The 15,660-nt window shown below is 44.8% G+C and overlaps 1 protein-coding gene across 10 annotated transcripts in view; it reads right to left on the bottom strand.

Moving 5' to 3' along the window:
* The window catches only part of PAK3 (p21 (RAC1) activated kinase 3), a 132,554-nt gene that overhangs the window by 2,001 nt on the left and 114,893 nt on the right, over positions 1-15,660 (bottom strand). For 9 of the 10 annotated variants that reach the window (XM_017743135.1, XM_017743133.1, XM_017743136.1 and 6 more), the window contains 7 exons: positions 14,576-14,624; positions 12,780-12,892; positions 11,781-11,898; positions 11,326-11,425; positions 10,699-10,895; positions 8,210-8,347; positions 6,473-6,653 (listed from right to left, as the gene is read on the bottom strand). In XM_017743135.1, the coding sequence (XP_017598624.1) occupies positions 6,564-6,653; positions 8,210-8,347; positions 10,699-10,895; positions 11,326-11,425; positions 11,781-11,898; positions 12,780-12,892; positions 14,576-14,624 (805 nt within the window). In that variant the 3' untranslated portion in view covers positions 6,473-6,563. Of the gene's footprint in view, positions 6,654-8,209; positions 8,348-10,698; positions 10,896-11,325; positions 11,426-11,780; positions 11,899-12,779; positions 12,893-14,575; positions 14,625-15,660 lie in introns of all 10 variants that reach the window. The other variant, XM_017743131.1, reaches the window with a different exon arrangement.

The following is a 15,660-nucleotide window of genomic DNA, read 5'->3' as shown; positions in this document are numbered from 1 at the left end:
CCATCCCAGGCCATGGCACCCAACTACGCTCCTTTTGGCTTTGTACCTTCGTTGGGCAAAGCAGGTGCTGCTCACAAACCTCCAGCAGCTGTAAACAAGGTGCCACCAAACAGAGCAGATGGTACCTGACACATAAGTGCTGAAGCTGATGTGTGGTCTGCTGGAAAACTGTGCAGGGCAAAGCTACTGTGATCATAGGCTATTAAATCAATTAGTAGCTTTCAATATTGTCAACTTAAACTAATGATATTGCCCCCAGTTTCCTCAGTCAGGGTCAGATTCTTGCAGAACTCAAGTGCTTGCCTGGGGGAACTGCTAAGCAGCAAGAACGAAGTTTGCAGGCTCGTGCCCATGTGGCAGCCCAAAGGGCACCCATGCAGAGCATATGGGCATCCCTCCTCCTCTTTACTGTAAGACCATTTTTTCTTTTGAGATTACTCTTGTAACCAAAGGTACATACAACTGTTGGTAGGCTCAGGCCAGTAATGGTTTGCAGGCACGATGCACACCTAGGATTATGGCACTCAGCTCTAAACTGCATCCAAAAAGAGATGGGTAAGTGAGATTCTGCAAGTTTCAGTCAGAAAAATAAAATTACCCTGTCAGCTCAAGGACAGACACAAGCAAAGAGAAGTTTCAAAGATCCCTGAAGTGCAAATCACACTCAGAAAAAACTTGGATGGTTTTTCTTGAAAGACAAAGGTCATCCTTTGTCTGCTTCCTGAAAATTTGGGATAAAATTGAAGATAGTTACCTGGGGAGAGGAGAGGAAAAAAAAAAAAGGAGATGAACACTTGTATTTATAGGTCTTCATCAACCCATCATTAAGTTGCTGCACATCTGGGCATGAATGAATGGTCCAAGAGGAAACATGGACACCAGGAAGGTGTATGGACCACTGGCTTGGTAGCACTTAGCAAGGCAAAGCTGGCACTAGAGTGCATGCTCTGGGTGTCAAGCGAAGAAACACTGACTCCTGCCTTTAATGGTAGATGTCACAAGGCTCTCTCTGGCTCTTTGCTCACTGGATTTGCTCAGGACTGGACTAAGAAATACAGATATTTACATGCTCAGTGTGAGGAATATTCAGTAGCCACACCAAGGATTATATATTGGAAATAACTGCCATATGGACAATAGAGTATAGTGACATTTCTTACAACTAGAGGAACTAGAGGACCGGAGACAGGTATTTCCCTTCTTGTGGTGACTAGAATGTGCTTAATTTTTGGTGGCAGGACATGGGGAAGGACTGACTCAAAGACCTGCCAAAGCGCAGCCACTGGCCTCAAAGAAACTCAGCACAAACCCTTGAGTTCTTTTGTCTGTAGTGGAGTGGCCAACAAGTAGCCAAAGATGAAGAATAAATACACATATATTTACAGAAGCACTGGACACAAGAAGTGAGAATGTAACTCCAGCCCAAGTTTGGGATCCAACCCTGAGAGCACTGTAAGATCCACCCCCGTGCAGGTTCCCAGGAGTGCATGCAGGAGCTGTATGGAATTTTACATAGGTATGGTTATCTTTTTTCCCTTTTTTTTTCTTAAATAAATAAACTTTTCTGTGCTTCTCAAACTTCCCTGACTTTACTGCTATGCTTCTGTCCCGAAACACATTTAAACCACAGTGAGCTATCAGATTGTTTTCACATGTCTTCATTGCAAGGATGGGAATCATAGTCAAGTTCCTGGATAGGGTATTTCACTGTTTAATTTTAAAATGAAGACAATTAACCAATCTTTTAAAACCTTGGAATGAAAGTGTCTGAAACTTTTAGTTTTCATTTTGCAACAGAAACAGCCTATTTCTAATACTTCAAAAATATATATAACTAATTGCTTGATCTGAGGACAGCAGTCAGAAAACCCGAGGTGGCTCCAGAGATTTTACAGTATTTATCTCTTTCCTTTCTGCAAGGTCAATACTATTGTCAATCCTAATATACTCTATGAGCCTGTAAATAATGTACAAGACTTAGCCTCCTCAGGACTGGATTTTTGTGGGTTTGTGTTGTTGGTTTTTTTAAAAAATATTTCTGTCTTTTCTACATTTAATTTCCAGGCTGGGAGGATACAAACACAGCTGCCATCTTTCAGTATCTAGTGAGTGAGAATTAGCACCAGAGACTGTCCCAAGCACGGAGCCACAGGGATACTGGAGGTACGTTTCCCTGCATGTCACACAGCCTCAGCTGGGCAAGTCCATGCTGAAAACAGCCACTGGCAGAGATTATTTCTGCTGAATCTTGTCTGCCTCACAGGAATTGGTTTTAAAAGAAAAATCTCTAGATTTGCTGATGCAAAGAAAAAGAAATGTAGTATTTAATAAAATAAAAAGTAAGGCCTCTTAGAACAGCGGTTGTCTTTAAAAAGTCAATGCCAACAATATTCTGTATGCTGAGGCATACACTGATTAGAAAAAAAAAGCTACCATTTGATTTCCTTTTTTTTCATACCTGCTGTCTTCTGGAAAGTTGTGGTGGTGGGTTTTTTTTTTAACGTAGAGATGCTGAAATATTTATAGGTAAAGGAAATAAATAGGAAATTCCTCCCTTCCGCAATCAAACAGTGTAGTTTATCAACAGAAATATTTAGAGTGTATGTCCAGCAAACATGTGCCATTACAAAGTGCTTTCCTTTTAAAGGACGGCTGTCTGTTCTTTTGTGGACAGGAAAAAAAAAAGATATACTGGAAACAGAAACTGTCACTCATTTCTTCACTTCTTACAGGAATACAAACATGTTTCATCCTGATGAATGCTTTACACATTGAGGGCAGCCCATCTCCAGCCCGAATTACTCTTTCGCAAGGAAGCTTTTCCTACAGACAGAGATCTTGAGCTGACAGACAAAAATGGGACCTCACAAGAGAAACAAAGTCTTCTAAACAGAACAGAATCGTTCAGGTTGGAAAAGACTTCTGAGCTCATCGAGTCCCACCATCAACCCAGCACTGCCAAGTCCACCACTAAACCTGTCCCCAAGTGCGACATCTACAAATCTTTTAAATCCCTCCAGAGATGGTGACCCAACCACTGCTCTGCACAGCCTGTTCCAATGCTTGACCAATCTCTTCGCCTTTTGGTGAAGAGATTGTTCCTATATTCAATCTAAACCTTCCCTGGTGCAACTTGCAGCCATTTCCTCTTTTGTCCCATCACTTGTTATTTGGGAGAAGAGACCGATTCCCCCATTGCTCCAACCTCTTTTCAGGTAGTTGTATGCTGCTGGAATTCAGCTGCTGTCAACCAGCACTCCCAGATCTTTTCCCACCAGGCATTTTCCAGCCACTCTTCCCCAAGCCTGGAGCACTGCAGGGGGTTGTTGTGACCCAAGTGCAGGATCTGACACTTTGCCTCATTGAACCTCATCCAACTGGCCTTGGACCAGCAATCCAGCCTGTCCAGATCCCTCTGCAGAACCTTCCTGTCCTCCAGCAGATCAACACCCCAACACAGCTTGGTGTTACCTGACTGAGGGTGCCCTTGATCCCCTCGTCCAGATCACTGATACAGATATTGAACACAACTGGCTCCAGTACCCAGCCCTGGTGCACCATTGGTGACAGCCCCAGCTGGATGTAACTCCATTCCCCACCACTCTCTGGGCCCAGCCATCCATCCAGTTTTTTACCCAGAAAACAGTGTACCCATCCAAGCCATGAGCAGCCAGTTTCTCCAGCACAAAGCTGTGGGAAACACTAACAAAGGCTGAATTCCAGGTAGGCACATCCATAGCCCTTCCCCTCATGCCCTAGGCAGGTCATGCTGTCGTAAAAGGAGATCAGGCTGGTCAGGCAGCACCTGCCTTTCCCAAACCCTCACTACGTGGGCCTGATCCCATGGTCGTTCTGTATGTGCCGTGTGATGGCACTCCAGATGATCTGCTCCATGACTTTTCCCAGCACTGAAGTCAGGCTGACAGACCTGTAGTTCCCCAGATCCTCCTTCCAGGTCTTCGTGTAGATCAATGTCACATTTGCCATAGTCCAATCAGCTGGGATCTCCCCCTTAGCCAGGTAAATGTTGGAAAGGGGCACAGTGAGCTCGGATACTCCTGCCGCTATTCACCTCCTGCTGCAGCTCTGGCCCAAAGTGGACACGTCCCACAGTTGTACTCATGCTGCTGCCACCAGGACTGGCCTAAGAGTAGGGCACAGCCTGCAGCTGACACCTGGCTGGCAGCATGATCCCACCAGAGCTCCGTCTGGGCCGCTGCGTGGGTCGTGGTGGGTGCAGAGCTGAGAGAAGCCAAGGCTTTCTGTTGGGTGGACACCACTGCTCCCCGGTCAAGCTGGCAGGGCTTCAGCACCTTCCTGCACGCCCTTCTGCACCATCTGCTGTGCTATGGCCTGTTTGCTTGTTCTGGCCACTCCTGCTCCCCAGGGGCTTTTTTTATGGAGGGAAAGCTTGGCAGCCATTGCTCCAGGTCGTGTCAGCCACTGTCGCTTCAGCTGTGGGCTTCTGGCAGCTCCCTCAGCTCCTCCTGATGTTCTCCCAGCTCAAGAAACCGTAGCTGCTCGCCTCAGCGTGTTATTTGGCCATCTGAAAAATCGGACCTGTTGTGCTCCCCAAGAAATGAAGAAAAGTTAATTCCTACTTAGCCGTGGTAACTCAAGGAGGGTTGCCTCTGCCTGTTGCCTCTGCTAAGGACACTGGGATGGCCAGCGCAAGCGAGAGTAGCAACAGTAAGGACACTTGCCACACAGACTGCAACTAAACAGGACACCAAAGCCAGACAAGCTCCTGGCCTGATTCAAGAACAGCCTAAGCATCCTTCATTTCTGCTGGCCAGACATGAAGGCAGCGAGTGCCTTAAAGGCTACTTAACCCTTTTCAGGACCAGGCCAACAGGGAGATCTATAGCAGAAAGCTGTTTTACTGTGGGGTTTTTTTTGCTCACTGGGTGTGTTGCTTCAGTTGCTGTTTTGAAGGTCCTGCATGAGTTGTACTCCTAAAATACAGCAACAAATACGCCGTGCAAATGCTTTTACTGAGTGAAGCCACACTGTGTCTTTCAGCAATGAATAAGTAAAACACAAATTGCATTCTGAAAATATTCTGCTCCCTTCCAAATCTGTTGACTAGTCAAGCACAATCCTCAGGCACATCCCTGATTCCCTCTCTTGCAGCAACTCGGAGCTTCATTACACAGTGCTTGCCATATGTAGGACAGCAGAGAGCATGCTGGCCTGGTGCCTCTGAGTAATTCTGCAATCCACTCTGCATTTCACACCTTTGCTCTTGCTCAGTGCACAACTCCAGGTTTTAAGGCGCTTTCTTCCAGGGCTGGCTGCTGCACTGGCTCCTGCAGATCTGAACTGTGCAGGTTGTCCCTCGCGTCAGCCTTGATTCCCAGGGCAGAACTCCTGTGCCTGAAGGACACTCACCTGTGCAGGAGCCTGCAGAGCAGCCCGGCTCCCTCACCCTCTGCCGAGAATTCCGCAGACACTACAAACCTTTCCCAGAAGCTACAAGACAGCTGGGAGAAGAACAGGCACCCTCAGAAGAGACACCACCGCTCTGCTCTGTTTGCCCTTCTCCACTCCTGCAGAGACTCAGGATGGCCAATTCCATCAGGCTGCGCATTTCACAGCATGGCCATGATTTCCCAGGGGAGCAGCCCACGCTCAGTTTGGCTCTGAGATGGGAGGATTAGTCCTGTCCCAGGAAGAGGCACTCAGGGCCAGGCTGCTGCTTCTTGTCACCACCAGTGCCTCCTTCCAGCCTGGATCTGCTGATGCTGAGGCTGCTCTGGGCTCTGCCAGGGCTCTGCTGGGCCTCAGCACCAGGCATGGCTGGGCCCCCTCTCCCCTCACATTGCTCTGACAGCTTTGCATCAGATGAGCCTGTTCTCAGCACACCGACTGATCTTTCTGCTTTTTCAGCTGAGTAAGGCTCTCACCCAGGCAAAGAGATTGCAGTTAGGGGTACAAATCAAATTGGCAAGAATTAAAACACTACACAGTCCCAGCTGAATGCCTGTATCTCCACAGGATGTTTTTGTCTGTCCCACTCTTCATTCCTTTTTGGTTGGAAATGCAATTGCACTTTCTCCCTCATCTAGAAGTACCATGACTGGGCAAAACCTTGCGAGTGGGCTGTATTCAAAAGGCAGTGCAGTCTGGAGTTGATGAATGAAGAATTGCCCTTCTCCAATTCCAAACCATACCAAAAACCCCATAAACACGACTTTACATCGTTAAGAAAGAACTGAATTAAAAGTGAATGTACAGCTTATTCACAGGGTGAGAAGGAAGGGAATCTTCCAACTGAATTTACTTTATCTTGGAAATGATTGAGGCAGCAAAGCATTTTCTGTCATTACCTCTCTGTCCTTAGCCCCGATTCATCTTAAAAATAAATTAAGGAGCCAGAAAGCAGGAAGAAGACAAATGATAATTTTTACTCCTTGAGGAACTGGGGTGGTCCTACCACCATGACTGTGACCGTTGGTTTGTTCATCCATCCATCTGTCCCACAGCACGAGAGTTGAGGTTTTACAGAGTTTGTGTTCTCAGTCCTGCTCCGAGCTGGCAGGGCAGAAAGCCGACCTGCAGTGCTAGCGGCTGCTGTTCTTAATTGCTTCCTTCGCTGCAATGATCAGAGGAGTCAGGCTCGAGAGTGGCTTGGCTAATTTTAAAAATGGATGCTGCCCAAAGGAAAAAAAAAAATAAAAAGGAACCATTACTTTCCAAACTCAGTTCCTCACAGGCTCAAGCAGGATTCCACTCATTACCAGAAATACTCAGAAATAGGACTGAGGGGACCATCTGCACTTCCACCTTCACGTCCAGAACACTGCTATCACAGGCAAACATGGCCCACACACCTACCAATCTATTTATCCAGGTGTCTTCAGCTTGCTGGGATTTTTGCCCTGCCAGTGCTCTGGGAATGCTGCTTGCTGCCCCAGAGCTTTGTTCCTTTCAGGAAACTCAAAAGACTCACTTAGGTTCCTCCTTTCTAAAGACACAAACTGTGTTAATTGTCAAAAAAGATGCGTGCAAGTCATTCTTTAGGAAACTCCAATACCTCTAAGAAATGTTTAACCCAGTAGGATTTAGGCTTATGTGTTTTCTCAAGACCTGTACTGAGGTACAGGTTTTCAGCAGCAAGTCAAGAGCAGGGAGACAAGTGGGAGAGTGCTGATGGAGTCAGCTCTGGCTTGCAGGGAGAGCAGTGTCTACCTTTCCATCCCCTAGCCCTCCTGTGCTGGCTGGCACTTCCCTCCCAGCAGGGACAGTCAAGTGGCACATTCTACAGCTCCCTCTCTGCCACAAAATCTGGCAGCAAATCTGGAGCAGCTTGACTGTGCAGGAAGCAAACAGAGCTGGGACAAGTCCTGTTCAGCTGTCCCTGTTTGGGTGGCAGAAACCACTAAAAATGGGGCATAGTGGCAGAAACCTCTAAGAGAGGAGCAGGAGGGACAAGCCGGGGCCCCCTCTGAGGCTCATGGTGAACTCCCCACAGCCTCCTCCCTCCCACAGCCAAATCTCTGACAGCTTGGCTGCGACTGCTTTTACTGGGTGCCTCCCCCACCACCACCATTTCAGGTCTCTATACCTGGTATCATTCTACTTCAGTTCTTTTGCCAAGAGTTACAACTGAATGTACTCCCAAAAGTACAAAACAAGGCCACAGAAATGACCAGGAGGTGGAACGTCTCTCCTCTGAGGAAAGGCTGAGAGAGCTGGGCTTGTTCAGCCTGGAGAAGGGCAGGCCCTGGGGAGACCTCACTGTGCAACTCTTCAGTACTTCAAGGGGGCTTGTAAGAAAGTTAGGGACACATTTTTTAGCAGGCCTGTTGCAACAGATCAAGAGAGAACAGTTTTCAACCCAAAGACGATCAATTTAGATTTGATCTAATTAAGAAATTGGTTACAAGGAGAGTGGTGAAACACTGGTACAGGTTGCCCAGGGATGTTGTAGGTGGAAATCCATCCCTGGAAACATTCAAGGTCAGGCCAGATGGGGCTCCGAGCGACGTGACCTAGTTTAAGAGATCCTGGCTCAGTCAGACTAGACGACCTTTAAAGGTCTCTTCCAACCCAAACTGTTGTAGGATTCTACATTGGAAAGCACCAAGACTGGACATTCATATAGGGGGGAGGGCTGCCTGATGCCTTTATCTGCCTGATGCCTTTATCTGACGAGAAAACCGATCCCTTGGACATCTGTTTCACCTGCAGTTGCCTCATATCTTACCTGCAGAAGTTCCTTGGCAGACCCTCGCCTGTCCACATCCATCTCCAGGCAGCAGTTGAGAAAGTCTCGGAACACAGCTGAGAGTCGCTCCGGGTTCTGCAGCTCTGGTGTCCCATTTGTAGCTATCAGATACAGCGCCTGGAGACAAAGGAAACAGAAGATTGTTTCATTCATACCCAGAAACGCTCACATACACCCTATTTTTAAGCTTCAATCTCCACTGGCAGTTTCTTCCCTAGCAGAGGGCTGGAGATGACTTTCCTATAGCAACAACAGCAACAACAAAAACCCAGCAAAAAACCCCAAAAAACCCTGATGCAGTCACAGCTATTCCAACATCAAAATGATCTTGCCTTGACAGCTGATTTCATTGGCTGACCTAGTTAGTAGGAACTACATCAGCACATTTTACTTCTACAAGTATTGACACAGCTTTACAGGCCATTTTAAACAGTCAGTGTGGTCTAAATATATTATTTCAAAGGATTATTACATAAAATGCATCTCTGCAGTGCTCACTGGTCCCTACAGTATGGCTTCCATAAAACAAAACTCATCAAGCCTTTTGCTCTGTTCTTGATAAAAAATTGTTACTGGATAAAAAAAAAAGACATCCATCAGCTTATTCCTTGGATAAAATCCAGAAACATTTGGAGCCTCATGTTCAACAGACATGTGAAGTTGCATGCACAAATATATTATGATGAAAAGGCATAACTGGGCAGACAGGAGCCACCTTCAACTATCTTTCAGCAGTTTCTAAATTTCAAATCAGCTTCACTTACGTGGTAAAACTTTTAATAGTCTCATCAGAAAAAGGAATAATTCCATCCCTGTGGTAACCCTCAACTAATTTTAATACTCAAGTAAATGCATTAATGACATCCCCATCCCAGAAGATGAAGCCTCAAGCCAGGCAAGAAACAGGAGGTTTTGGCAGCTGTAATACTGAAAGCTTGGTATGGAGAAAGTGGCTTGGGCTATGAAGAAATTTATTCACTATATATTACAAGAAATCCAACAACTACTGTGCGCTATCAGTTAAAAAAATTTTGCTGTAAAAAGCAGTCTTGCTTTATAAGCTCTCCTGTTTGGAGGCAGCTGAGACCTCTTACACAGATCTCAAGAATATCTGACTGTGAATTTGGTCAGAAATAGGAAATCCAGTTATGATTCTAACAGCTGACCTGAGGCTTCTTGAGGAGCCCCAATCAACATTTGAGATTAAGGAAGCAGGGAATTTTCAGCATCTGGATCAATAATGCTAATTCTTTTCACCTGTTTTTGCTGCCTTATACAAGGCAACTGCATTTTTCGCAAGTGAAATATGGGTTCACAGGAAACAAGCAAAACTGTGATGTGTAAAGTTCTCTGCTGGTACAACAGGGTTGCAGTGACAGAGACCTAACACCACCCTGCCAGCTACAGTGCACTCTGCTTATTCAGCACCACTCTGAATCCAAACCTGTTTCCTTCTTATCCACCCTAATGAGGTGACACAGTGCACAACACTCCACACGTGTGCCCTGGAACCAAAAACCCCAGGGCACGTACCAAAGCAAAGGCAGTCTTCCAAGAAAACTCAGGAACCTTTTTCAAAAAGAGTGAAAGACTGAAATTTGTATAATTGATGTACTATTTTCTTAAGCAGCTGGGGGGTATGTCCTGACCCTTCTGTAGTTTCTTCTGTCAGTCTGCAATACACAGTCTGGGTGTCACAGACCAGAGAAAGCACAGCCTTACAGCAGGGACAAAGCTAAAGGTCATGCTCTATTCTAATTACAAAAAATATGTATGTAATAGGTAAAAATTAATTTTCTCATAAATTCCCGCATTGTGTTAGGAATTAACTGTGCAGCATTTTGCTTCAGCTGTCAGTCACAAGTTTTTATCCTGGTATACATTTCCTCCACTACTACACACTCATTTGGTGTAAGACCTGCCCATTTCATTTTAAGACATTAGGATAAAACTGAAAACTTCAAAATACACTACTTTACTACAAGTATCTGTGCTAAAAGGTACTTTTAGAATGTGTTTGATAATAAATACTGATGGCATTACTAGAACCAGTGACCTTTCCTGGAAGGTTCAGGTAATCTATCAGCCTGAGACTGAAAAGAGTTCTGTGCCTGCAGGTACAGCTCCAATGCTTTTCATAAAAATTCCCCAACTGGAGAAGTATGGCACTTGAAAATTTTTGTCATTTGGAGATACAGCTCAAAGAGAGTTCAAAAAGGGTATGAGAAATTTCAAGCATCGCTGAAGGCCAAAGTGGCAAATTTCTGCACAGGCACATGCCACTTCTCCTCTGAGGTTCTCACAGTGATCCAATCAAAGTTACAGCAGATACTGATGTGCTGTAGGAACATTTTTAGAAGTGGGCCTTTGTAGAACTAGTTCAAGCTGATGTAAATGTGACTTTAGCTCATGGAAGACAAAATATGGCCCAGATTAGAAAGACAGCGGTATCTGATATTTCACCTTACCCTGAGAGGATTTTCATTAAGGTAAGGAGGTTCTCCTTCCACCATTTCTATTGCCATGATCCCAAGTGACCAAATGTCCACTTTGGGGCCGTATGCTTTTCTTGTTACAACTTCTGGTGCCATCCAGTAAGGAGTCCCCACCATTGTGCTCCGTTTACTCTGCTCAGGGGTGATCTGAGCACAGAAGCCAAAATCAGCTGAGGAGAAAAACAAATACTGTTAAAGCCAGCTTGAATTATGAAACCAAGCAAAAGAATCCCCCACTTTAAGTCTGAGAATGCACTGTGGAATCTAGCTGGAAAAGCAGCCATGCTGTGATTCCCCGGGGCTGTAGCCAAGGTAGTATGGAACTGGCCACTTAAAGAAACCCTCAAGTTACATGCAGTGGCTTTTACTTAGTCGCTTGAAGCTTTAGACTGTAACTCCCTCCAATCTGGAAGGATCATACACAAAGCAAAGCCACTCTTGACACCCTGTTTCCCTCTAGACGTCTCTGCACATTGCAGCTGTGCCCTCAGCAAGGGACCAGGCACACCCACCAGCACCACTTTTGGAGAACTGGCCGTCACTCAAAAGCAATCCCACACCCCACATCCAGGAATGCTGCACTTGACCAAGAATACCTACTCAATTTGACAGATCCATCCATCCCAAGAAGAATATTGTCGCTTTTGATGTCTCTGTGGATCACTTGGTTGGAATGAAGGAAATCCAGGGCTTGCAGGCACTGATAAGAGAAAAAAAGAAATGTAAGGGCAAAAATTCATGGCATGATTTCATCACACAAGAAAGGAAATGGCTCTAAGATCCTTCTTTTCTAGGGGAATGGTGAGGAATGGCAGAACACAGTGCTGTCAAGAGAAGAGCTTGCTGCTCCAACACTGTTAGGAGTCATGTCTTGTATCAGCTTTTGAAAGGGAAACATCAGTTGTTGCTACAGACTGTTCCCTGCAAACACAGACAGAATGACTGCCGCTGCAGTGGATCTGCTCTTTCTTCTCCCTATAATGAATGACAACACATCACAGAAACAGAAGCAGCATCCTGTCCATGCAAACAGAAGCACAAGTGGGATACCTCACCTCCCGACAGACAGCAGCTATCTGTCCTTCATCCATACATGTCTCGGTGACAACATCGGTTAAAGAACCTCCAGCCAAGTATTCCATCACCACCCACAGTTCATCACCAACAAGGTAGCTGAAAGGAGAAAACAATGCTGTGGAGATGAATGTGCACAGCTAAATCAACGACTTATCATAACGTACAAGTGATTTTTGTCTCCAGGTCACTTGCAAATAAAGACAAAATAAAATGAAAAGGACATTCCTTCTAGGCTACACAGTTCTTGGAATTTGCACAGTCTACATGAGAAAGGCACATCCATGAAAATGGAGATGTCTTAGGTGACAAGCAAGTGAAGAATGCACTTTAGTAACAGCAAAGATAAAACTGGAACCAGGACACCTGCCACCAGCTGGTTCATCATCTTAACTCATGAATTCCATCATTAACCCCAGGAGCGAGGCAACACAACTTTCAAAGTTATCCATGGGAGGAGGGTGTGCACCACTGAGGACAGAAGTTGGTCAAGTGTTTGGAAAACCTTGCAAAACATATACTCAGAAACAGGAAAGGCAATCAAAAAACTGTCAAATTAGGTGTTTCTGGAAACAATAAGTTAGTCTTCCTGGCATCCCCAGCAATAGAAAATAGTGAAAACAGCCCAAAGGAAAGAATTTCTAGGATGGTTTGTCAGCACTTTGCACAAGACACAGAAAATCTGATCAACTTCAAAAAAAACAAACCCCAGAACAAAAAAACATTGAGGTACTTGGAACATGGAGCTGACAGACTGTTGTTTTAGTAAGATATGGCTGATCCAGGTTTTTGAAAATAGAATTCAAACTATGTACGCCAGAAAAGACTAATGCAGAGCCAGTGCAATCTCCTCCCATCCACTGGAGATGAGTAGAGAAATAATAAAGAGCTCCATCTTCTGCAGTGATCAAAAGGTTTTTTTAACCTTTGGCCTGCAGTGTGTAAACGACCATTCCCGTGATAATACCAGAACAACTTACCTGTCTAAATAGTTAACAATATTGGGATTCTTATTTTCCCTCATGACCAGGATTTCATTGATAATTAGTTCCTTTTTGGGCTGCTGTTGGAGATTCATTTGCTTTATGGCCACCTAAAATGACATTAAAAACCATTAACCTGAGTAGTCTGTTGCACAAGATCAGAATGAACACGCAGTGAACAATTACATGATTTTTGATTACATCACCTGCTATTCTTGATTGCATAACAAAGCAAACACAGACATACATGACAGATGTTGCTCCGTAACAAAAACACAATCCTAGCAACTTCCCAACTTCTGAAATTTTGATTTGCTCCTCTAAAGAAAACTCTTTTAACACAGTTTACATTTGCAGTTATAGTCAGGGTCTAAAAAGAAATAATCCATGTGTTGGTATTCTATGGATATGCCTAGGGTTATAAGGAAGGCTTAGGCCTTTTAGACCCCTTGGAGACTCCAATCTAAGTGCATTTACCAAATGCAGCACTGCAGGTGTATAAGGAACTACCAGAAAGATTCAGATCTGAATCTCTGCTGACAGCCAGAAAAGAGAATTCAGGAACCTGAAGCTGGAGCCCCAAAGAGCAGTGGGATTCTCTGAGACACAACCTCGTCTTTCACTAATATGATCACTGTAACAGGCTGTCACTGACACCAGACCAAAACACAACTGACTTCTTACCAGCTGCAGTATGACTGAAACACAAAACTAAATTTCCAAAACATGATTTCTCCTGAACTATGTCTTGCATTATACTTTGAAGACCAAATGCGTGATCGAACAAATGGTAAACAGTATTGCTGTTCAAACCTGGGACTGAGATAAATTGGGCCTGAATGATGGCAGTTACCATCAGCTCGTGGATGCCTTAACAGATTTAGTAATTAAGACTGAGACCGTGTCCTTCTCTGACAGATACCACTGCCCTCCTTTTTTCTGGCCATCTATGGACAGTCTTTCCGAAATCAAGCAATATAACAAAGCTATTTATTCCTCCCAGCAACAGGTGAATCTGTGGCCACCTCCAGGGTTCTCCCAAAGCCTTTAACCATGACACATCTTTTGATTTTACAAATTGCATTCCTAACCAGTCTGTGGCCACATGCACAGGCAGATTTTATGCTGTAAATGAACAGAATTAAATTGTGTATCTAGACCAACATTCTCTGTAACAGCACAACTTGATGCACAATGGGGAACAGAGCCAGAACAATTTCTAAACCAATACATTTATACTGGCAATAAAAATTATCTACTTTTTATCAGCACAAAGGTTGTTGGAATTTCTTAGCAGATTTCTCTCTATTAAAAAAAACATTCAGGGATAATATAACATGGTAGCAGGGTGGGATCAACAATACTGTGGAGAGCACCAACCTGTTCTGAAGACAGAGTAAGTAAAAAAATTAATCTCTTAAAATTGGCCTTAAGATCTATGGGTGAAGCATCCAGCCAAGCACAGAGAGCACCAAGGCTCTCATTGATTCTAGGAATTCACAGGCACCTTTTCAGGCATTTACGAAAACCTCAGATCCAGTGTTGCTGGCAAACATATGGCCACAGTAAGTGTTCAGTTACTGAGGCACAGAACCACACTGCCCTTAAAGACCTTTCGCTGAAAAGCTGAAGACAGCAGATGATGGATTTTGCCAGTTGACATTTGCCCATGCTTCAGAGAAACAGCCTTTGAAGGAAAGCTCTACTGGCCACCCAAAGCTCCAGCCATAGCTCACACCAGAGGGGAAAGCACTCAACAGCTGCAGAATCTGCTGGGATTTTTTGACACTTACCTCTTGTCCTGTGGCGATGTCAATCGCCGTATAAACAGTTCCTGAAGCCCTAGAAACAAAACAGCAGGAGAAACTGAGAAACACTTTAGTCCTTGGAAGTGAAAGCCAGCCCAGACAGGAGAGCTCTGCTGCCTGAAGTGTTTATAAAACACCTGGGTTCACCCACTCCTCAGCCAACAGCATGGCAGCCCACCAGCCCTCTGCCATGCAGGGTGTCCAAGAGAAAAATGAGGTCCAACATGAAGAAAAGGGGCTGGTGCAAATCTCCAACGTACATACCAAGTTATTTTAATTCAAAATCTAAGGGTCGGGGGGTTGTGTACAAAAACTGGAAAATAATATATTTAATTATTTTCCATTTTGCTGTGTTGTATTTAGTTTTTTTTCCTTTTTTCTTTGTGTGTCTGTGAGTGTGTTTTTTCCATGAAATGTAACACACAATCCAGTTCGGCCTTCTCACACCTCTTATTTGAATCCATCTGCCAAACTCAGGCAATGTCACACAGTCACTCTGAGAACCCTGAACAAATGACAGCCATGTGAGGAGAAGATCTTAATACAGCTTTCTCCAGCATGCAAGCAAACAATTTTCCAGCCATCCTGTGAGGTCACAGCTAGAGCAGGTTAAGGCGTCTATTGTTTCACACACAAATTGAGAAGGAATCAGAACAGAGGATCCTTAGAGAGCTTCTTTGTGTGTCAAGAACCGTAGGCAGCTACTTCTGTTGAGTGCACCTAACATGTGAAGGACTCTTCATGGTGTCCATGTGTTGCTTCTGTGGTACACACACATTGTGTTGCAGAGCCACCAGAAATAAATGGTGTGCTCACATGCAGACTAGATGGGGTGGGGTTTGGTTTGCCATCTGCCTCTTCTTCCCCTATAATGATAAGAGCCGGAAAGTCCCCAGTCAGAGGAAATTCTTTTGGGTTTCAAAGCAACTGGGGGCTTGCAAACCCCTCCTTCTGAAGGCCTTCCTTCTGAGCTAAACCACAGCTTTACACTGCCATCATTTAAGAAGCCCATGTCTGCAGGGGCAGCAAGGCAATGGAGAGCCAGGGAGGGAATTCTCAGAAGCAGGAAT

This window comes from Corvus brachyrhynchos, unplaced genomic scaffold, assembly GCF_000691975.1.
Source record: "Corvus brachyrhynchos isolate BGI_N302 unplaced genomic scaffold, ASM69197v1 scaffold398, whole genome shotgun sequence".
Taxonomy (NCBI): Eukaryota; Metazoa; Chordata; class Aves; order Passeriformes; family Corvidae; genus Corvus; species Corvus brachyrhynchos.
This window is presented reverse-complemented; position numbering and strand designations above follow the sequence as displayed.